Raw genomic sequence first — 24,327 nt, forward strand, 5'->3', positions numbered from 1 at the left:
GCCCCATCCGCCCCATCCGTCAAATCTCTGCCTACTTCCCCCGCCTGTCGCCCACTTCCTCCTTCTCCGAGCCACTCTCGCCCAATCAGGTGGCAGCTCCCACCGCGCTCAGCCCTAGCAGCGCGGGCCAAGGTGGAGGAGCCACCGGAGGAGGAGGAAGCAGCAGCCTGTTGTCACCACTGTTACCAGGGGCGGCAGGCGGAGGGGGCTCACTGTCAGCCATGAGCAGCATGGACACCTCCATCGAGATCGACAGCTGTGACAGTGATGATAACAGTAAGTCACCTGAAAGTAACGACCTTCTCTAAAGCTGCTTGAGCCCAAGAATAGAAATTACCTCAACACAGATGTGGATTTGGGACAAAAGGCTGAGAATAATTCAAAGAATATGATACACGTCATGTAAACAAGATAATCCGTTTAGGTATTACAAATAAGGCCTTCTTCCGATTAAGACATGTAGGATATGCCGGTATTATTCTGGTTTTTAAGAGCATTGTTTGGACATCAATACTGAGCATGTGTCTTAATTGGAGTTTTTACTTAAGTTTGCAGAAGTTTATGGCCTCATGCCTGTTTGCAGCTTACGGTCATCTCTGGTTGTTGTACACAAACCAACTAGCCAACAGTTTGCAAGGCTGGGGTTGAGATGCATGCCCAAAAGAAAAAACATATTTTCCTATTTTCCCTTATTTACATTCTCTGGCCAGGGAACCAAGAGTCGTTTCCCAGGCCAGACTACTAAGCCAAACGCATAGTGTATATCCATGACCTTCAGCTTACGAGATTGCTCCATTTGGTCTATTCAGCCGAATGTCCATTACCTTACGCTTTCTTTGTGTTGAAATTTTAAACTTGATTTCTGAGGACTATGGTTAACTGCTCCTCAGATCTCTGCAGGGTAAATCCAGACAGATAGATGGTCTATCTGTCCAATCAGAGTTTTCTGTTCCATGACTAAAACAACTTTTGAACATACACGTTTCACCAAAACAAGTTCCTTCCCGAGGCTATTTTGCAGCGGCACCGAGGCTCCGTGTGGCACTTATGACGATTGTTATTGGTTTAAAGCCATGCAAATAAATGAGAGCGTTCCTCTTCCATCCCGGAATGATGTGTGGACTAGCCAGACCTTCCTCCGCAGCGCTGTGGAGGAAGGTCTGGCAAAGCGAGACTACTAAACGCGCTACCCACATTCTAGTGAATAGGAAGACTGGCGTTGACAGCTGATTTGTTGTGAATTTTCCAGTCTATCTGAAGCTAAGCTAACCAGCTGCTGGCTGTAGCCACATATTTACCAGACAGATATGAGAGTTGGTACCAAGCTTATCATCTAACTCTCCGCATGAAAGTGTTCTTGATTGTCTACAATAAGGCAAGGCTTAATAGTTTTTCCTGATAGTCCATGTTTGTATTTCTGCCATCCTTCTCTGTAATAAAGTCATCAGCTGAAAAGCAATTAGCAAAGTGGCACATTTGTAAAACATTTTTATCATATGCATTCCAGCCTCCTTGGGGACGTTAGAGTTTGACCTACTGTATGAGAGAGCCACCAGCTCCTTACACTGCATAGTCCTGAGAGCAAAGGTAAATACTGTTAGCTGATAACTGCACTAGAGCCAACACACCTAGTTTGTCTTATAGCAACATAAAGTCAATATTTCATTTAACTTTGTATCAGTAATATCTTTTGTGTTCAACCAGTGACACAAAAACACTGTTCAGTCATTTTTCTGTCACATTTTGTTTCTGTAAATAAAAAAACAACTCCTGTTCTCAGCCATGCTGAATCCTAAGTACAGCCTCACAGAGCCGCTAGCACGGTTGTGGACTCTATTAGTCTTGTTTATTTTTAACATACAGCTCCATTTAATAGCTGCTAAAATGTTTGTACTGGGTATAATCACTTCAAAATAAAAGCTGATATATATATACAGTTGTGTTCAAAATTATTCAACCCCCCCAATGCTGTAAATGGTTTTAGGGAATTTAGTGTACATTTGTAATTGTATTCATAATGAAATCCTACAAGGACTTCTTAAAGAACCATATGCAACTAAAATGACATCAATTGGTTTTGTAATACAGTAGTAAATGTTTATTTTGTGAATTCTTCATTGACACAATTATTCAACCCCTTAAAGACTACCACTCTGAAGAACAGAGGTTCATTGAAGTGTTTTCAATCAGGTATTGAAAACACCTGTGGATGTCAGGGAGCAGCAATAAAGCCTAATAAGCACCAATTAGGCAGCTTTAAAATGACTGTGATACTCAGCTCCTTCTAGACATTTACTGGTGTGGTTACAAACATGGTGAAGTCAAGAGAATGGTCCAGGAAGACAAGAGAAGAGGTGATTACTCTTCACAGGAAGGGCAATGGCTATAAGAAGATTGCAAAGATGTTAAACATACCAAGAGACACCATAGGAAGCATCATTCGCAAATTCAAGGCAAAGGGCACTGTTGGAACGCTACCTGGTCGTGGGAAAGAAGATGCTGACTTCGACTGCTGTGCGCTACCTGAAGCGTAGAGTGGAGGAAAAGTCCCCGTGTGACTGCTGAGGAACTGAGAAAAGATTTGTTGGATGTAGGTACTGAAGTTTCTGCTCAGACAATACGGCGCACCCTGCGTAATGAAGGCCTCCATGCCAGAACTCCCAGGCGCACCCCCTTGCTGTCTCCAAAGAATAAGAAGAGTCGACTGCAGTATGCCAAAATTCATGTGGACAAACCACAGAAGTTTTGGGATAGTGTTCTGTGGACTGATGAAACAAAATTAGAACTGTTTGGGCCCATGGATCAACGCTATGCTTGGAGGAGGAAGAACAAGGCCCATGAAGAAAAGAACACCTTGCCTACTGTGAAGCATGGTGGGGGGTCAATCATGCTTTGGGGCTGTTTTGCTTCTGCAGGTACTGGGAAGCTTCAGCGTGTGCAAGGTACCATGAATTCTCTTCAGTACCAGGGGATATTGGATGACAATGTGATGCAGTCCGTCACAAACCTGAGGCTTGGGAGACGTTGGACCTTTCAACAGGACAATGATCCCAAGCATACCTCCAAGTCCACTAGAGCATGGTTGCAGATTAAAGGCTGGAACATTTTGAAGTGGCCATCGCAGTCACCAGACTTAAATGCGATTAAGAACCTCTGGTGGGACTTAAAGAAAGCAGTTGCAGTGCGCAAACCTAAGAATGTGACTGAACTGGAGGCTTTTGCCCATGATGAATGGGCGAAGATACCCATAGATCGCTGCAAGACACTTGTGTCAAGCTATGCTACGTTTAAAAGCTGTTATAACTGTAAAAGGATGTTGTACTAAGTACTAAGATTGAATGTCACTTGGGGGTTGAATAAAACTGATAATAATGTGAGCACAGAAAAGACATTTGTGGTTATTTCATTATGAATGTTATGTTATATTTGTCTGACCTACACGTGCCTCTTTGATTTAATTGTCAGCAGGATGACTGAATGATCAAAATCAATGTCAAACCGGCCAAAACAATCAATTTCAGTGGGGGTTGAATCATTTTGAACACAACTGTATATATATATATATATATATACATATGTAGCCTTTGCACTATGTGGCTTATTAGCCAACTGAAACTATCTGTCAAATTAAAAAACTTGCCCCTCCTCCTTTCTACCGCTGTGCTTTAGATTCAGTTTGTTAATGAACTCCTCACCTCTCAGTCTGGTAATCATTTAACAATTCATTACTGGTGTTGGCAGTTTGCACAATGTTCCACACCAATTATTTCATATCTCTCCCTTATATCCTCTCTCTGTGTCTCTATTAGGGTCTGAAGCCGATGGATTTCAACGGTTTAGCTGATCCTTATGTCAAGCTGCACCTGCTGCCGGGAGCATGCAAGGTATGATTTTATGATCAGGACGTAGTTTAGTCCCTGTGCGTTTCTACAATTGAAGGGCAACTTCAGTAACCTGTTTGAGTGCACACTTAGTTTAGCTATAATTTGAGCCGCATCATGAAAGTGCAAGTGCAGACCAGTAGACCTTGCAGCCAGTAAGAACTTGCTGTCCTGTTGAGGTTGTTTGCTTTGAGATTATTGCTTTCCTGTCCTCTCTGCTGTGATGCACAGGCCAATAAACTGAAAACCAAGACCGTTCGCAACACTCTGAACCCTGTGTGGAATGAGACGCTCACCTACTGTGGAATCACCGAGGAAGATATGTACCGCAAAACACTCCGGTAAATGTTTGCTTTATGTCTGGCTATTTCTGTCTCCTTCACTTCCTGTCTCTGTGCTCTGTCTTGCCCATAGGAAAGCCGACTCTTGCTTTAAAAGGATTTCTTATCGTCTATCTCAATCACAGAGTCTTTTACTGTCGATTTTTAGGCCTTTATCCTTGCTCTTCTCTCTCCAATCTTTGCTGATCTTTTGATCCCCCTCTGTCACCTCACCTTCGTTCCTCCCCATCCTCACATCTCTCCTGTCCACTAGGATCAGAAAAGATCTCCCTTCACTTCTTCTAAACAATCCCTCTCTCTTTGTCTTTCTTTACATCTGTCTTCCTGCTTTTCTCCCTTTCCAAGTTGCAGTGACAGATTGAGGTCAGACTAAGCACCACAGGGTGTTTTAATTTCATTGACCCCCTCCAGAGGTGACGAAAGCTGCGATCTGTCTCTGCCTGTGACTAAAACTTTGCCACAGCACAACTGGGAGTGGGATTTAAATAGGATCGACGGTTGATCTCTCGGGGGAAATTTAGAGAATCTGGCCCTACAACCGGCGTATGACACTGTGTTAATTCAGCAGAGGCGTTTAAAGATCCAGACAGGAGGAAGTTTAACCTATTGAAACGTACACATGGTGACGTCATCCACTGCAATGCAGTGAGTTTGAAATTGTCTACAAAGTGAAAAATGTCATCACTTTTTTACATCAACATAAATCTGGATTATGTAATAGACATAATTAAACAGCAAATTGTAAAGGATTAATCCAACCCTTAACAGTTAACACATTTAATAACAGCTAGACCCGTAACGGTAACCCTTGCATTTGTTGGTGAATTTTGTTTTCTTATAGTGTGCTTTTCTTAGCACAGAATAATAAAGCTAGGCTACTTCCAGTGTATCTACAAGGTAAAACAGCAAGGTGTCCGCCCAGTCTTGAATTTCATCACTTCCAATACAGTAAGAAATCCATCACAGAAAATGGAGGTTTTCCAATTTCTCCACTGACAGCAGCTTCATTCGACCAGAACTCAATGTAACCACAAGATATGCTACAGTTTGAAAAAGGGCAGAACTCTTTTGAACAATTTTTTCTAAAATGGAATAAAAATGCAGCTCTATAATTGTTTCTGCTTTCAACTTCAAACCAGCAGCTGTAACAATCAACAAACTGCAGCATATACAGTATACGCAAATTTATTTATTTAGGATAAGCTCTTTGAAATGGGTAACCTCGTTTTCGAGGGGGTCCTACAATCCTATCATCTGACAGATCTTAGAAGTTCAGTACTATAGTTTCAGAAAATACAACTCCAAAGTTGCATTTGTGTATTTACATCATTTTATAATGACAGGAAGTCATGATTTACAAGCCTTACAATGTCTTTTTGTTTAATTCAGAACTGTCCGTAGGCTATTGGCCAATTAGTTTTTGCACAATAATGACCAGAAACTATGGACGTTTATTCCTTCTAAGAAAATACACATTTATGAATGATACAAATAAAAACACTCACAGTTATGCAATATAAAAAGGGATTTATTTTTATTACATTTTTTTTACTTTTCTACTCTTATAAACAGGGTCAGATTCCAGGTTGATTGCCAAGTAGGTCTTTACATGCAAGGAATATGCTTTGGTGTATTGGTGAATAGACAAGAAACTATATAATAATATATAATAATTTGGAGTTTGACTCACCATGAGCGTTTTCATTTTTATCAGGGCTCTCTTTTCATTTTTGGTTTCCCGGCAGAAATGAGCTTCCATAAGAGCCAGTATAAATGGTGTCATTATTAATTCATGACTGTACTAATATCCATCCACTGTGACACTTTAAAAAGCCTTGAAATTATACCGTGTACCGTATGTCAAACAGTATCAGTGAACATCTTTAGTTACATGGCCGACATGGACATCACATTGGTGACGGCATGTGTTGATTAGATTTATCTAAAATTAGGAAATCTTTTTGATGTAGTAGGAAAGGGGACTGTTATCCGTAACAGTAAAATATGTATTTTACCACATGCTGTGGAACTGAAGCCTTACATCGGTCTCACATTATGACTCTGCGCTTCACACTTGGCTTTTTGACCTATCGTACTCACACTACCATGCTCCATCCTCGAGCACTTTTCATCACAGCCGTCGTTTACTCGTCCATCTAACACACCATCTTTCACCTCTCAGCTCTGACTGCTTCATCCCTCTTTTTTCTTTTTCTTTTTGCCTCCCACCCCCAGTCTTTTTTTCCCTCCATTTCCATTCTTCTCTATTTGTTGCTGCTATTTGGTTCTGAGGGCTCATAAGCTATTAGACTCTGGGGATGCCAACACATATCTGGTGTCTCCAGGCAACTGGCCTTTTGCACCTTGCTTATTTCTGTATTACCAGGTTTTATTACCAGAACCTGGTGCTGCAGGTGACAGCAATGTTTTTTTTGTGGTCATAAATTTAGTTAGAAGTTGAATAAAACCAAGAAAGAGGAGGTAGAACGTTTCTATCTGGACTTCTCTGACAGATTGCATTCTTAGTTGTCTTCTTCTCATTGCATGTCTTTCATTTACATAAAGCACAGAAAAATGCAATCGCTCTGGATGTCAGTTAGGCTGTAGCATACTGATTTTCCACTTCTGCCTATGGGCACGCACGCACAGGTTTAAATAAATTCTTCCATTTTTTATCTCTCCCACTCACCCACATCACTCCATCCCTCCCTCGGCAGCTTTTGATTTCACATACGCACGCACACAGCGTTCCTCAGTCTCCTTCACTCCTCTCTGCTGCTCCCACCCAGTTATGCATTTCAGGTGACATTATGGCAGGTGTAAACATTTGCCAGCCCCATAAATATGGATTGACTTAACCTTGCATGATGCACTTTCACACTAAATTCCTTACTTGTACAATACATAAACTGGTTTTATACGTAGGTTTTTCTTTAATTCTGGTCAGGTCTATGTCAACAATTTCCTTCCTAATTAAATGAGTCATAACATGCAATGTTGTACACACACACACACACACACACACACACACACACACACACACACACACACACACACACCTAACTCTGTCTCAGTAATCAGCTTCTCTTACTCTTATTTTCCTCTCTCCCCATCTTTGTCTCTCGCTATTTCTAATTTTTACCTTCCCCTCCCTCTTCTGTCTCTTGCTCCCAGGGTGTCCGTGTGCGACGAAGACAAGCTGACACATAATGAGTTCATCGGGGAGTCGCGGGTGGCCCTGCGCCGTGTGAAGCCTGACCAGACCAAACACTTTAACATCTGTCTGGAGCATCCACCTCCTGTGAGAAGAAGAGAGGGGAGCATATATAATAAAAGGGAGGATAGTAAAGAAGGACTAAAAAGGAAGGAAAGATGGAAATGAGTGTGGAAGAGGGAGATAAATGACTTGAGGGTATATTCAATATATTAAGGTTTTCTGACTCACAACCTCCTAAAGTAGAAAAAAGAAAGAGGGGGGTGGAAATGAGGTTAAGAGGGAAGGCAGGGAATTATTAACGTGCAAACAGGGAGGAGTTAAAATGTCAATATTTAGTAGACCGATGATGACCACACACTTGGGTCACATAATATATAAAATACCAAAAGTGTCTGTACAATCTCTGTAGCATCGCTGGCAATAGAGCTGAACAAATGCTTCCCAAAAGCTGCTGGACAAAAACACCAAGATTCCCCTTCCCCTATTTGAGATTACAGGCTGATTTAATGCTATATTAATATTTGAGAGGAAACAGCCAATAAATAGGCTGATTTTCCTGATACATCAACGTAAACATTCATAAATATTTAAAGCAAGGATCCCCCGAATGTGTTTATTAGTGTGGTAAGAAATGAATATACTGACTTAGACAGGCATTTATAGTTAAACAATATACTGTATTGTTAAAGATGAACACTAAAGATAAAAATGCACTCAGAACAGTAAACTTCAAAAGGAAATGTAATAATCATAAATAATAGTAAATAAAAACAATGAACCAAAAATGTTAAAGGAATAGTTTGAATATTTTGGGAAATACGCATATTCGTTTTCTGGCAGATAGTTAAATAAGAAGAATGATACCACTTTCACATCTATACACTAAATAGGTATCTACAGTTAGCAGCCAGCTAGCTAAGCTTAGCATAAAGACTGGAAACAGGGGGAAACAGCTTGCCTGGCTCTGTCCAATGGTTCCAACTACTTGCACATGTGACGGTCACTAATTAACATGCTGTATTTCAGCCCTTTAAACCAAAGTGTAAAAACAACAAGTTATGGTTTTACGGGGGGCTATGGGACCTGTTGTCATGCAACCAGGGGACAATCCTGGAAGTTAATGTTCCCAGCCAAGAAATAGTCCAAGCATAAACCAAGGAAAACAGCCCCAGACCAAAACTACCCAAAGGGCAGTGGCCACATAGTAGTATATAGTATAGTATATTTTGAATGAAGCCAATATCTGCTGGTAATACCGGCTACTGAGAATTACAAATAGGTAAACAGAGGACACCAGTAATATCATTTTCTTATAGCTCACAAACAGCTTTTTGTGCTGGCTAAATGTCAGCCGGGTCATGCGTGGGAAAAGGGTACATGGAGATTGGTAGAATAAAGGGAGAGGAGAATAAGCCAAGGGCGGGGTGGGGGGGTGGGGGGGGGGCTGTGGTGTGTGGAGTGTCAATAGACAGAGAGCAAGTGAGAGAGATGAGAAACAAATGGATTAAAAAATAAAAGTGGTGGAGAGCGGGGGGCATGTAAGTGAAAAAGGGGCGGGAGGGCGCTTGGTTTTTTGTTCTTCATGAGTTGGAAAGGGCTGTTGGTATTAGATTGGCCCTCTGAGGCCGGTGGCCACTCTGCGATCAAAAGCTAAAGCCCCTCTGTCATTCTGCGACCAGACGTTGTGTCTTGCCTTTAATTTTCAAAGTGGCTTCAGCTTTGACTCAATATGTCTATCTCTTTCTGTTCATCCTATGCTCCTCTGTCCTGCTTGAACAGCTTTTCTGTCAGTCATATATCCCCTTATTATTGATCTCTTTCTCTTCTTTTTGCCTCCAGCTGCCTTCACCGACTGCAATGAGCACAGCCCTGAGAGGAATCTCCTGCTACCTGAGAGAGGTGACCCCGACTCCTCTTATTTTGCTCAACATAACCCTGCTTCTGTCCGTGCTTATAGTCCATTCATATTCAACAAGTCTTAAAGGGGACTACACAGAGTTTTGATAATCTTACCCAATATGAGACTACATTGCTTACATGACTACAAGCAGTATCTTAAAAGTACGAGAATGAACCTGTTCATATTTCAGGGTTGCTATTAGTTGTACTTATATGGCCTTTAAAATATTGTGGAAACAATCAATATCATTCTTCATTTAAGAAACATCAGAGCAACATCTTTTACTATTTACATCTAACGAGTGCTGAAACAAATAGTCAATGAATCAGTCAACTAGCAAAGTCAATTGGTGCTAGGTTGACTTTCTGCTTTTCTGTTTTGTTGATGACACCTTGGACTCTAGAAAACAATCGTATCTTTCACAATTTCCTGACATTTCATAAACTAAACAGTAAATTGAATTTTATGTTTAATTTAACCAAGAATTGCAGGTTAAGATGTGTGCCAAGTTAAAATATTCAACAAAGTGTGTATGCTTAATATCGCAGCTCACCATTCTGCAAACCATTTGCATGTATTGTTATGCTGTTCCAGACATATGTTAGTTTCTATTTATTTCCATAGGACATTAAAGGTCCCATGGCATGAAAATGTCACTTTAGTTTCAGTTTTTTTAACATTAAAATGCGTTCTCCCAGGCTTCCTATGGTCCCCCAGTGTCTAGAAATGGTGAAAGGTGTAAACTGAGCCCTGGGTATCCTGCTCTGCCTTTGAGAAAATGAAAGCTCAGATGGGCCGATCTGGAATCTTGCTCCTTGCTCCTTATGAGGTCATAAGGAGCAAGGTTACCTCCCCTTTCTCTGTTTTTCCCACCCAGAGAATTTGGCCCACCCATGAGAGAGAGACATCATGGCTTTCAAATGAGCAAAGTGGCAGTTGGTCAAGGCCACAACCCCACCCTCCACCTTGCCCCCCCCCCAATCAATCAATCTTAAACTGAATAATTTAGTTGAATTTTTGTATCATGTGGAAATGAATAGAAAAATAGGAATTTTCTCTTTCACAAGTGAAAAAAAATGTAAACACTACATGATTTATAGTGAAGGTCTGGGGTCTCATTTATAAAACTGTGCGTAGGATTCTTACTAAAAGTGTATGTACGCACAAAAAGCCAAAAATGGCGTACGGCAAAAAAGAAATCTGATTTATAAAACCGTGCGTACGCACATCTGTAAGCAATGTTCCATTTATAAATCACAGATTACCCACAAGTGTGCGTACATGAATCAGCCTCTTATCTCTCCCTGTACACGCCCATTTGTAACCATAAATAGTCAATGCAAAGCACCTCATGAATGCTGATCAGTATGTTAATGACCCTGTCAGTTGTTCTTTCGTTACACCGAATCATGATGACTGGCGGAGAAAAAGCAAAAAACTTTTCAGACACTGGTGAATTGCTGCAAATTGAATTATAATTTCGGCCTGTTCTTGCACAGTGTATGGAAACCTGATCTATAGACTACCTATATTAATAATACCGTCCAAAACAGCAGGCATTACGGTACTCAGGGACAGCTTCGATATACCAGACCTAGATTTAACAGAACTATAGGCCTATATTATATCCAAACAAGCCTTAGTGATAAAGTTGAAGATTATATATAATATTAATTTTTTTTTAAAACACTTAGCTGTCTGCCATTTCCCTCTTTAGGGAATTTAAATCAGCATATTAGCCAGTGATCATCATGGTCCCTGAAGCGGTGTTTTTTAAAATAAATATTATATATAATCTTCAACTTTATCACTAAGGCTTGTTTGGATATAATAAATAGTTCTGTTAAATCTTATCATATAGGTCTGGTATATCGAAGCTGTCCCTGAGTGCCGTAATGCCTGCCGTTTTGGACGGTATTGTTAATATAGTCTATAGATCAGGTTTCCCTACACTCTGCGAGAACAGGCCGAAATTATAATTCAATTTTCAGCAATTCCCGAGCATCTGAGAAGTTTTTCCCCTCCAGTCATCATGATTCGGCGTAACAAAAGAACACTGACAGGGTCATTAACATACTGATCAGCATTCATGAGGTTCTTTGCATTGACTATTTATGGTTACAAATGGGCACGTACAGGGAGAGATAAGAGGCTGATTCACGTACACACACACACACACACACACACACACACACACACACACACACACACACACACACACACACACACACACACACACACACACACACACACACACACACACACACACACACACACACACGGCGTACGTACACTTTTAGTAAGGATCCTACGCACAGTTTTATAAATGAGACCCCAGGTCCTTTAATTAACAATCCAATCTCAGCTGTTACAAGTTCTTAATGTCTCAGTTTTCATTAGACACAGAGATGATTGTAGAGCCTCTCATCACATATCAGGTAAATTAACGAAGGGTCCTTTAACTTCATTAAGAGAACTGGAGTAAAACAGCTGCCTCTATGTTTCTTTCCACAGTCAAGGTTGTTTAACGTGATCGTCTTGCCAGTTCTCTGCCTTGCAAACCCACCCACAAATGTATCTCCTTCCCATTACTATGGTTGGCTGGCTCCACATCGATGCCTGTTTATTTTCACCTCCCTAATGAGTCGCTCTCTATCGATCTGTGAAGGTCTGAGCTGCTCCATTCAGATACTTGGTGGAAATTATCCTCACTAATTGCGAATCTCGTACTCAGTCACGGCAGATGGCGAACTGGCTCTTGGCAGTAATGACGATTCCCATAGAAAAATACAGATAAGAAAAGGGGGAAATAGCAAAGAGAGATTTAGGAAAAAAGAACAGAGCAAGCTGTTGAGACCATTAGAGAAAGGATGGGAGTAGCATGGAAGAGTGTGTGGCATATTGATCGTCCTGGCTGTGTCCACCTCTCGCCTGAAGATAAGACTTAATGAGAGATGAAGAGAGATAAAGGAGAGGGGAAATATTTAGTGATGGAAACCGTTTTACATTAAAATTACATTACATTAAAACAGAGCCTTTTTCCCCATTTTCTGTGGTGAAACAGGAACGATAACCTTATAAAGATGAACCTGCAATGATGAGAAACAGCTTGTCTTCCCTATAAATAACATACATGTATGGATGCTGTTGGCCATGAGGGTGAATCACGGTCCTGTGAGAACATCGTCTTCCCCCTCTGTTGCCACTTCCTCCCTTTCTTTCATCTGTCACTTTGAATCTACTCTGTTGTTCCGCTTGTTGCCAAATGCTTTGGTAACAGTTTGATGTTGTCCATGGAAAATATTTGAGCCAGGAGCGACAAAGTGCAAGAATATGTCTTTAAGGCTGGTGATTCATTCTGTCCGAGACAAGTCTTTGCCATTGGACTGTGAAAGTGATAGTTGAGTTTGTCTCTAGGCTGTAAAGGTGTACTCGAATGTTAGATGAAAGTCACTGAGCTCTTTAAGTGCGTTTGCTTATGAGAAAAAGAAGAGAGATTAACTACATCACAGCAAAGTACACAAAGTGCATTTTAAAGCAAGGCTGTGAAACTTTTAAAAGAAGAATGATGCATTTTTCTTCTCACAAATAAAAGGTTAAATTAGGGCTGCACGATTATGGCCAAAATGATAATCACGATTATTTTGATCAATATTGAGATCACGATTAATTATCACGATTATTTCTTGTTTTATTGTCACATAATTATATAATTATAACTGCTTTTGCATCCATATTGTGCTACATTCCTGCTTTATTGAAGGATACTGTGAAGGAGTATGCCATTTCAGCTGTTGTGCGACCGCTTTCCACACATGCATGTTTGCCGTGAAAGATACAGGCAACGCAATTTTCTGTTCACGTTAACGGCGCATGTGGTGCCTGGTATGCCTGGTATCTACCAGACGAAATAGCTACGTGGATTTCTGCTCATTACACTGACACTTACATGTCTGCGTTGCGCTCTGATGCTCCGAAACCCACGTTAGAGGCAACATAAACATCGCTGAATGTCACGCTAGTAAACACTAATAACACGTTTACACAGCAGGTAACGTTAGCCTACCGTTAGCCACAGTAGTAACTGGATTAAAACACGGCTAAAATGCTGACTGCTAAACAGTGTAGTGTGTCTGTATTTCAATGTAGGATTCCAACAGCGGGACGTCTAACAGTCTGCTGCTAAAGCTATGAGCTAAAAGACACAAACTAGCACTGGTCACTGCTGTTGTCTGAAAAACAACACAGACGGGACAAAACGTTGCATTTACTGGTAAACTGGTAAACATTGTGACCGGCTTATGATGACCGACTGCTACCTGTTGTGGAATTTTCCTCACGTTACTCTGTCCTCTGTGACTGTCTACATCTAGAAACCAGGGCTGGACTGGCCATCTGGCATACCGGGCACTTTCCCGGTGGGCCGACGGACTTTTGGGCCGAACCGCCGATATAAATAGGCCTTTTTTGAATTTTTTCACGTCATAACGATAACAAGCAGTTTGGCTGTAACATTAAAGTTAGTGGCTGTCAGGTAACCTAACTGTTTAAGCTTACATTGAAAATGCTGGCGGTTAGCCTGTTGGCTAGCTGAAAAGTCTGTGTGATCTATAAAATCAGTGTTGATACAAGCATCAGTGTTCCTTGAATAGCTTAATTAGCTTCTCTTGTATTGGTGCGCTTTTCCAGGGCATATACTGTACTACTTTCAGCTTTATTGTAGCTTTTGGGAAGGGTTATAGTTATGGTTATAGTATTTAGCAGACACTTATGTCCAAAGTGACAAAATATGAATCTTACAATAGTTAAAAATAGTTAAAAATTAACAGTAAACTGTTTTTAAAGTTGCTAAGCCAATATTAAGCAAAATAGTAATAATATCAATAATGACAATACAATATCAATAATAAAAACTAATAAAAATACCATAAATATACAAATCATAACTCTAAGAATGAATGAATTATTTAAGTGTAAGACCAACAGATAAGTCTTGACACCCCTCTTGAAGGATCCAAAACGATCACATGAACGCTGAACACTAGGCAACTCATATCATAGCATGCACGCATATTTTAAGAGGACTGTCTGCAGGGAATGTGTCTGACCAATCACGGTGGGTGTGGGCCGCCTTGGCCAAAAATGCCAGGGCCAATTTTTTGTCCCAGTCCAGCCCTGCTAGAAACTAAGCTGCGCGGTGCAGGCAGGGAACAGCTCTGATTGGCTCATGGAGACATGTGATCAGACAGTGGTTTATGGAGCGCTAGATTGGCTTTGCAAAAACTGTTCTATGAAGAGAATGACGCATTTTAAATATCGCTCGATAACGCAAATTTGATCATGGGAAGCCAAAATCGTGATCGTGATTCAAATTCGATTAATTGTGCAGCCCTAGGTTAAATTCATAAACAATAGAACTCACCCTGCTCAGTTCAGTGCACTCAGGGGTTTTGCAGCTACTGCCTTACTTGGTAGGCAACGGACAAAATAAAGCAAAAATATACCCTTGAATCGATTTGTTTTGGGTCTTAAATTTGGCAGTAAAGCCGCCTACACATGATAGAGTAAAGCGCAGCGCAGGTATTCATCATCAAGGGTGGCAAAGAAGCCATTTCCCGTTGCTAAGTAACAACATGCTGTTATCTCATTGGTTGTGCTTTTGAAAGGTCAGCGGCAACTATAGGTAAAAGTTGAAATAATTTGAACTTTGAGCGCAGCACAAAGCGTCAAATCCGAGCGGTGTGCGACGCCAGGGGTAGCGTTGTTTAAGTTTAATTACTAATGTTAGCATTTTAGTTAGCAATAATTAGCCTGTGCCCATGTTATCTCCTTACATATACCTACGCTCTCCGTCTCTGCAAGATTGGGAATGACTTCCAACTTTCAGACAGGTTGCTCACGTCACATTTACGTCGTCTCTCTCAGTTGGAAGCTGTGCAGTAACGCTCAGCGCTCACCGGAAAAGTGCTTCTAATATCCTTCACTGGTCTCCGTCCAGAGCAACGGGATCTGTTGGTCCAGTTTATATACTGTCTATGTTGGCTTCAGTCTGGTTGAGTCTTAAAGACATGGTGGGTATCAGCTAGAATTGTGTTTTAGGGCCACACAGAACTCTAAGTACTACTGTTACGCTTTGTTTTTGCTTTCATCTTGTCACCTGTAGCAATAGCAGCCGTTGTTCAACAAAAGTGACTGATGAAACTGTACTGTCAATTGATTTTTTTGGCCTCAGTAAACACAACACCGACATATTATTATTTGATCACGTTTTGGAGCGTGATTGCAAACAGCAGTGGTTTATTTACACATCTAACAGACACAAAGCAACATTAGCATTCATTTGAAGTCGTGTTTGAGTCCACAAGTCCAATATTCACTCTCCTTTTAGCTATGTTTTGACCAACTCTTGAGGGGAATATGGCTCTTTAACTGCTAAATGCTGCACTTTGTTCACCAGCTAGTCGCTAACTCTGTCTGTCTGCTGTTTGTTTGGTGCTGAGCAGGTAGTGTGCAGTGTGTTTATCAGAGTTTTTTCCACTGAAAACAGCTGCCAGCTGCATATAACGACACTGATGGGAGCAATGAGAGTGAATTAAAACTGTGAAGTTATTGGCTGTAAACAGTGCCTGAATTGGACCAAAAAAGGTGCTGGTACTCTGGTAATTCAGCAGTTACATGACATGATTATGGCATATGTCTGGATATACTGTATTTATATTTATACGCAGCTTGCGATTTGCCGGGGGGAATGCATAGGATTTCCCCGTTTCTGGTCTACATATCCCTGCCTCTGCTCAATTATTTTTTATCTTCAGTGGGGACAAAGTATAGTGTACCCCCCTCAAGAGGATAATCTACTTCACCAATAGCCTAGACCATGTATTCATTATATACCTAAAATATAAGTATTTTAAACTAAGTAAAGTGTTGTAACATGAACAGTATATAGTGCGCTCGAACAATAAAATCCGAGCGGCAGTTACTGCTTTTATTTAGCCGCTACAGAGCTCCGGGACGCCGGCTACCAGCGGCAGTTGTTTAGCCGCCAATAGGTGACTGCGAGCCAGCTACAGGCACCGCCAGATGACAGTTCTTCCAGGGGTCACAGTGGTGGAATTTAGCCAGAAAAAGTGAGTGTCATGCGGAGATGACTGAATTTAGGAAAAGAAAAATCGGATTTGGATTAAAACACTCCAGTGGAACGAAGGAGCGTTTCCTGGGTGAAAGTATTTTGTTTTCGCCGTATAGAGAACTCCGCTCTCCGGCTTGAAAGTGCTGGGTTTTATGTTGACACCACGTTGTGCTATTTTATTTTGAGATTATTTTCCATTGCATATTTCAGGCTGGCCAAGTTGCACTATGTCCATGGTATTGGAAGGGGGATTCAATTCTTGCATGTTTTGTTGTGCATGAACAAACCCCCCCTCCCCTTCTTCACAATTTGCACCCTGTTTATACGCATGTCTTGGTAATAAGTTATTAATGCAGCATTTTCAATAGCCAATATTCTGTGGGATATTACATTATTATTATAATCTTTTGGGATTATAGTTAACTGTGGTGCGCTACAATTTACTTGAAGAACTAGATTTACAACTTTTTTTTAAATGTAGGCTAAATGACCACCCAAATCAAGACTACATAAAATGTAGGCTCTGCTCTATCACTACAGTGTACTGCGTTTTTCTTTTGTATACAAAAATGCAACCGATTAAGACACAAACATTAAAAGAGAAGCTTCTTATTGCATAAATGGTGCAGGGGTGTAGAAGAGTAATTGAAAGTGGTTTGGAGTGGGCGCTCACGTGTCACTCAAGCAGAGAGCAGCTGGCACGCGCTCCTGTGACGAGAAGCGGAGCGCACAGAGCAAAAGTCTGTCGATTAGCCCACAGCAGCTTTAAAGAAGAACTTGCATATTGTTGCCGGTTTCATCAGCAGGTCATGGCAAAAGACATTTTCAATATATAACGCCTCCTTTTAACTCTGAACCTTAAGTCAGTAATGTAGTAGATACAAATGCAGCTCACACACCTTTTTTTTCTATGTCTATTCCTGTATCCCCTTTTTCTCTCTTCAGTGGGAGACTGAGCAGCAGAGAAGTCTAGAGGAGAGAGGCCGTTTGCTGCTCTGCCTGCAGTACTTTCCTCCAGCCAGTGACGGCAATGTGAAGGGCGAGGCCAAGGAGAGGGCTCGTGGCGGGCTGTGTGTGGGCGTGAAACGCTGCGCCCACCTGGCAGCCATGGACGTCAACGGCTACTCAGACCCCTACGTTAAAACGTAAGTACGACATCAAACCACTAACTGAAATCCATGGTGTATTTGATGAAATAAAATGGAGTAATCCTGCTAGCTGTGCGATTAAATAATGAACACACAACTTTAGGCTGACGGATTGATGTTTCACGGCCCTCATTTCAGAACAAATTTCCACATGACCTATCTAGCGCCAATCTCCCTCTCCACCTCATTACCTGTGTTTGGTCTTAACTGGCCGTTAGCTCATACTGACCCCATGAATCACCTTTTGTCGCCACCCATGAGTGATGATCGATGGCTCAACTTAACCTCGCACAAGGTAATGCTGACAAACAACGCCAGCTTTCACACAAGTGAAAGCTATTGTGAAATATACCACTCACTCACCAAGATAAAGGTAAGTGTGTGTGTATTGACAGCCTTCAAATTGGATTGAAAAGCAGTGACATGGGCGTACTGTATCACGGAGGAGAGCGCAATTTTCATTACTCACTGATGAAAGAAAATCAATACTCTGTGTGTGTGTGTGTGTGTGTGTGTGTGTGTGTGTGTGTGTGTGTGTGTGTGTGTGTGTGTGTGTGTGTGTGTGTGTGTGTGTGTGTGTGTGTGTGTGTGTGTGTGTGTGTGTGTGTGTGTGTGTGTGTGTGTGTGTGTGTGTGGGGCTGTGCCAGGGAGGGCAGGAAGGTCCCTGGGTTGAATGATGCATTCTGACAGAAACTGGACAAATGAGCTTTAAAATCCCCCTCTTCTTCACTGGGTGTTTCTGGCTTCGAGGATGTTTCTGGAATGAGTAAAACACTAAACAACCTCCCGTCACACACACGCTGCAATCGCACACACAAACACACAGACACAGACACACACAATGCTAGGCATGTCACCACACTCGCCTCACTTCAGTACACACGCATCTCCCTTCTCCTTTCCTTTCCTGTCATTCCTCCCTCCTTTACATCCACTGAGCCTACGCACACATCCCTCACACATCCACATCATGCACCTTGTTTCATTTTGGATGCGTGCTTGCATCTTTGCCCTTTGGCGGGAGCTTTTTCCTAGATGCTTTGTTGTGTCTGAGAGCGTGTGGGAACATACGCTCTCCGAGCTGTGGGTGGCGGGTGGAAAGCAAATGTGAGTAGAGATTTCGCCACGCTCCTTCCAGCTGGCTTAAAAATATCCTGAGAATTTAATGACACCTCTCAAAAAGGGATGCTGGGCTTTTTAAATCTGTGCCATGTTGATAAGCAATCCTCACACTCACATATGGTTAGTTTTACAAATAATATATTCAATATATTAATATTTAATTGAATAGGTCGACATTTTGGGAAATACGCTTATTTACTTTCTTGCTGAGAGTTAGATGAAAAGATATACCACTGTCCTGTCTGTACGGTAAACGTGGAGCAACAGCAGCTGGTTAGATTAGCTTAACCTAGCTCAAAGACTGGAAATAGAGGGTAACAGCTAGCCTGGCTGTGTCCAAACTCCAAAGGTAACACAATCCACCAATCTATGTGTCGTATCATACAGGATTTACAGATAGGCTACAGCCTATAATCACAACCTGATACAATATCAACACCTGTACCATATAGCTACAGGACAGCGCATCATAGCTTCCTTTTTTAATTAGCAGGGAACAAATAGCTCATATTGTAACGTTAGTTACTCAGGTAGCCTACTCATAGAACTACCATTTACCCCAGTCAGTGAATATAGCCTAGTCTGCTCAGAGTACAGCGTTATATTTGAGATGAACCTCTGAGGAATAAACTGTTGAAATGATTAGCTAACGGTTAAACTTACTATGCTACGTTGCCTAGCAACGCTGATGTTCTCTGTAGAATGAAGTTTGTTGTTGTACGGTACTCACGTGATTGATCTGTACGTAATTCTGCGATTCCGCTAGTCTTGGGAGCCGCAATATCTATGTTCAACTTCTCTGCTCGTTCATTTTCAAAGCATAATATAACCAGTCCACTCAGCCTCTCTGGTCCCAGTATAAACCAGTAGACTATTTTCAAAAACAGCAGAAAGTCGGTCCTCATACATTGCACTGAACTTGGGTTAGCATTACCATGTTAGCCATGAGCCCATGACAGACCCAGCATGCATCTGTTGAGGTGTGTTTGATTTGGGTCACCGCGTGCCCACCGGGTGGTGCATAAAACCAGTGATTAAGGTTAATACAACATTTTTCTTTTTTACCTGCATTGTTGTACTTGTTGTATTGTTGTAATTGCTTAAGCCCTGCGACTGCAAAAGTACCTAAATATCAACAACAAAAATTAAATATAAATTACTGATTTTGACAATAAAAATATATATGTAACCTACACAGACTTTGTTGCACTAGTTACTTTCACTTGTTACTTTACCTCTGTCTTTACCTTTTTTTCTGAATCAAAGGAGGTAAAAGAGTGACATGGCAAGAAAAGCCACTGATTCTTTCTACTATTGACATCATTCCTGAGTGAACATATTGATTTTATATATGCATGAACTTCACATTGTTATAGCACTGGTATTTACAGTCATCATTAGTGCTTTACTGTTCCTTTCAGCTGTAGGCCTACTATATGACCTGTGAATGGTAATGACCAGACTCATATATGATGATATCACATCAATTATTAGAATTGTTGGGGCTTTGTAAATTATAGAGTGTGGTCTAGACCTACTCTATCTGTAAAGTGTCTTGAGATAACTCTTGTTATGATTTGATACTATAAATAAATTGAATTGAAATTGAAAAATTCCTCTGTTTCAGGTATCTCAAGCCAGACGTCCAGAAGAAATCTAAGCACAAAACAGCTGTCATAAAAAAGACACTCAACCCAGAGTTTAATGAGGTAGACATCCATATTCATCTCTACATGCATAACTGTGGGAGCGAGAAGCACATTTTTAGGGGTTGAATATAAAGAGACAGCTCATTTAGATACAGTCCTCAGAGACGCTACACTGCATGCAAAGAGTCTGGAACCTTTTTGTAAGACAAGCCAATTACAGTGCAGCACACTGCCGCATTAGTGAGTAGTTTAAAGGTTTAGAGAGGAAGAGAAACGCTTGTTAGGTGTGATCTTCTGACCTTTGCTTGTCCACCCACCTCTTGCCCTCTTTGTTTTCACCCAGGAGTTCTTCTATGAAATCACCTTCTCAGAGTTAGCCACCAAGACGCTGGAGGTCACTGTGTGGGACTATGACTTGGGAAAATCCAATGACTTCATAGGTGACTTCACAGGCAGCTAATGATTTCATGCTAGTGTGTGGAATACTGATTAGCTGCCTGGCTACTTCATTAGCAGTACAATAATTTTGGACCCATGGCAGATGTTACCAAAAGATATTTTAAGCTGTTCGCTATTATCTGCTGCTCAGTACACACTGAGTGTAATTTGCAGGGTTAAGTTGCCAAAAGGGTGTCAGTGACATTTTGGCTGAAATTGAGCTTCATACTATTCTTGCTCTACCAGTGGTAGAGCGTGTAATTACATTTTACACCTGTTTCTCTATTTGAACACCATTTTGTTTACTTTTTTTCTGAGATCTTTTAAAGATTTTTGTTTCTTACAGTAAGTATAGGTAAAGTCTGGTGTTTTTCTCCTTTTTTTTTTTTTCTAAAAATCCTATGAAAAGACCAACAACCTACATCTGTCTCTCAATACTTTCAGACTTCTTTTCCTTAATCCAGTTTGAACTATGTAATAAAGTTATAAACATCCCATGCAATAATGATGATCTTAAAAAAATAAAACAAAAAGGTCACTCAATCAAACAGGTGTAGGTTGAAGCCATAGATGATTACGCCTATGCTTCTTGCAATACACAACCTATTTGGCATCAAAAGTAATATAAGATAAATAATAAGATAAAATGCCCACATGCCATTCAAAAAACCTTTTTAATTGTTACTATATACATAAATTCTCATTGTCATTTATTTAAACATTCCCTTTCCTCTTGAGTCACATTGACATTCTTTTTTGTCTCTGCACTGGGTAGGCGGTGTGTCCTTAGGGTGTCACTCACAGGGAGAAACTCTGCAGCACTGGATAGACTGTCTAAAGAACAAGGGCAAGAAGGTGGAGCGCTGGCACACGCTAACCAACGAGCTGCCTGGATCCACACTGCAGGAATGAACTGATCCTCTTCCACTGTACTGACGCTGGAGAGACTGCCTGACGAGAGACGTTTCATTGCATGCTCTGAGGATTTTCTGCATGAAGGATTCATATCCTACTTACTTTGTGTCATAAGTGAGATTATAATTCATAACGACATACCCAAAGGGGGGTCACACTCAGAGATCAATACTCTAATCTCAGCTCTAAATAGACCTGATGCAAACTGTCCCCACCACAAAGCTAACAGCATGAGAATTTTGATTATCATATTTATTGGGATCCATGTCTCTTTTGTGGATTTAAATCTAAATGCTCCTCTGAGCTGCTCCAAACTAGTCAGATCTCAATCAACAAGATAAATTGAAATCATGCAAGAACATATAATGAGGAAGAAAGCTGAATTATTCTGCGTCATGTCAGGTTTACTTGCTCTTATTCCATTCAGCCTGTTATTTTCATTAACTGCTGACACCATTATATATCACAGCGCACATACCTGTCCCTTGCAATAATGTTTTGCCTAATGCTTCCAAAGACCTCCAAGGGGTCTTAATACTGTCAGACATTTTGCATCTATTGATCTGATTGCCATCAGATTGCCTGCAGAAAACAGGAGAGACAATTGGTTCTTCCATTTTGATGGTTAGTGTCAGTTATTTGCATGTTTGGTGTTGATGGAGCAAACTACAAGACAAATATGTGCCAGGCACTGCTGCAGGATGTTCATCATTGTCTTGCTCCCAATTCTCCTGGGGTGTGTTGCTCTGATTTACTAAAGAGATGTTTTTATTTAATTCAACGGTAACAGTTTTCTTTTTCCTTTTTTATGTTGTTCAGCTGTTTAATGTTTCAGCTCTAATATCACAGTGTCAGTTTCTTGTTGGTGACACGTTGATGATGTTGACCTAGTTTTACTTCACGATCCCTGATTTGTATGGAGGAGAAGAGCGATGTAATTAACAGAGAAGTTTCAGAGCAGAGTGGTTTATGGAAAGCTGTGCATGGTCATGCTGTACTCTGACGCACCGTGAATAAAATCCTCAGCCTTTGTTTGATATCTAAACTACAAATATGAATGGTGTATAGAGCACCGTGTTGTCTGGTAACTCTCCATGTCTGCTGCTTCATGGATGGCATTGACCAAGCTGCAGGCTTTATCTCAGTCTTATGTGGTTAAAGAGGCATGCTGAAATTTCCAGTGGTGTTCATATGTAAATATAAATTGTGTTTCACTTGCTTTGGATGTTTGTCTTTTGTAACTTAAAGTGTGCATGATTGTGTTTGTTTTTCATAAAACATTCATATTGATTTATTGTGTGTATCCCTGAATATTTATTATATTTGCTCTAAAGTGGCCTCTTTGAATCTCTAATGTTTACTTGCAGCTCAGTGGCGATCCAATAAAGCCAATACTGCCACCTAGCCTTCAGGAACTGCAGCTGCAGCTTCTTCTCTGACAGTAACATAACATAAGTGATCCAGCAGGTCAGAGGCACATCTATCTATCTATCTATCTATCTATCTATCTATCTATCTATCTATCTATCTATCTATCTATTCATTTGAAAAAACAAACCAAGAGTTGGACTTTTTTTTTATCATCCACATGTAACATTCTGTCATTCTTGGCACCATTAATTGAACTTTTTACTTGTTCCACTTGACAGGGAGGTCAGAGGTCAGGACATTAGGATGTTTTTGATAAACACTGCTGCTCTGTGTCCCAGAGTACGGATAGAGCATCATGTCTGAGTCAGAAAGCAGAGTCATGGACGTCGGGACAGAGGAGAGACGCTCAGTCTAGATTTTAAATAGAAGAAGAGGGGGCAGAAAACACATGCGGTTTCTGATTATTGTGAATTTTCTCCTGTAGCCTGAGTGGAAAAGAAGCTTTTTGTGAAATCAGAGAGGGCTACTAATGTTTCACCTCAGTCACTGTTTGTTCCTCTCTGTGCTCTCGGCCTGACTGACAAACACCAGAGAAGTCTGCCCTCTGCAGATCCTGTCACACTGTCCAAATGTTGGTGATACAACTAATAACAAACTTTTATACAAGTGCTTTCCAAAATAGTATTAAATCAGAAGAAGGATTAATAACTGTCTTACTTTTTTTCCTCTGGCAGGTGCTTACAGAGTCAGTGTCTTACATTTTTTAACTAAGAACCATATGGAGATATTGAGAACCCCATACAAGTCTTACAAGTCATCACTTCAATCTTAAAATCTACAGGTAGCAAATAGAGATTTTTCAAAGTAAGTAAACACACATACAGAACATTGCAATAGTCCAGGTCCAGATGTAATAAAAACATGAAAAAAGGTCTAATCTTACACAGTTTAGGAAGCTGCAGGAAGGGGGACTGGACTGCTCATAATGTGCCATGGTCTAAACTGAGATTACTGTAAGAAAAAAAAACACACTCAATTTTCAACCACTTTGAGCTGCATCAGAAACAATAGCCTACCAGAGATGGCCACCTGGTGATACAAATGTTTAATTCAATTGCTAATGATCAACAGAAGCCGCAAAGAAAGTCGATCAAAACAAGAATTCACTATACAGAGTATTATCCAAAAACTTACTTTCTAGTGATGCAGACAG

At 40.8% G+C, this 24,327-nt stretch overlaps 2 protein-coding genes across 2 annotated transcripts in view; one reads left to right on the forward strand and one right to left on the reverse strand.

Annotated features, from left to right (window-relative positions):
• Positions 1 to 19,661, reverse strand: part of adprh (ADP-ribosylarginine hydrolase) — a 79,440-nt gene extending 59,779 nt beyond the window's left edge. The window contains exons 1-2 of the mRNA XM_039788074.1: positions 19,472 to 19,661; positions 7,365 to 7,521 (exon numbers count right to left, since the gene is read on the reverse strand). Of these exons, the coding sequence (XP_039644008.1) occupies positions 7,365 to 7,521; positions 19,472 to 19,646 (332 nt within the window). The 5' untranslated portion in view covers positions 19,647 to 19,661. The remainder of the gene's footprint in view (positions 1 to 7,364; positions 7,522 to 19,471) is intronic.
• On the forward strand, positions 18,278 to 23,037 carry LOC120551013 (double C2-like domain-containing protein beta). Its single transcript, XM_039788105.1, has 4 exons — positions 18,278 to 18,726; positions 20,369 to 20,450; positions 20,734 to 20,830; positions 21,604 to 23,037. The coding sequence occupies exons 1-4, from the start codon at positions 18,461 to 18,463 to the stop codon at positions 21,738 to 21,740; spliced, it is 582 nt and encodes a 193-aa protein (XP_039644039.1). The 5' UTR covers positions 18,278 to 18,460; the 3' UTR covers positions 21,741 to 23,037.
• The last annotated feature ends 1,290 nt before the right edge of the window (positions 23,038 to 24,327 follow it).

Source organism: Perca fluviatilis, chromosome 21, assembly GCF_010015445.1.
Source record: "Perca fluviatilis chromosome 21, GENO_Pfluv_1.0, whole genome shotgun sequence".
NCBI lineage: Eukaryota > Metazoa > Chordata > Actinopteri > Perciformes > Percidae > Perca > Perca fluviatilis.

Coding starts and splice junctions, on each gene's coding strand:
- LOC120551013 (XM_039788105.1), top strand. CDS start 18,461: ATGCTAGGCATGTCACCACACTCGCCTCACTTCAGTACACACGCATCT. Junction 18,727..20,368: donor GTGGCGGGTGGAAAGCAAAT/GTGAGTAGAGAT, acceptor CCTCTGTTTCAG/GTATCTCAAGCCAGACGTCC. Junction 20,831..21,603: donor AAAATCCAATGACTTCATAG/GTGACTTCACAG, acceptor TGCACTGGGTAG/GCGGTGTGTCCTTAGGGTGT.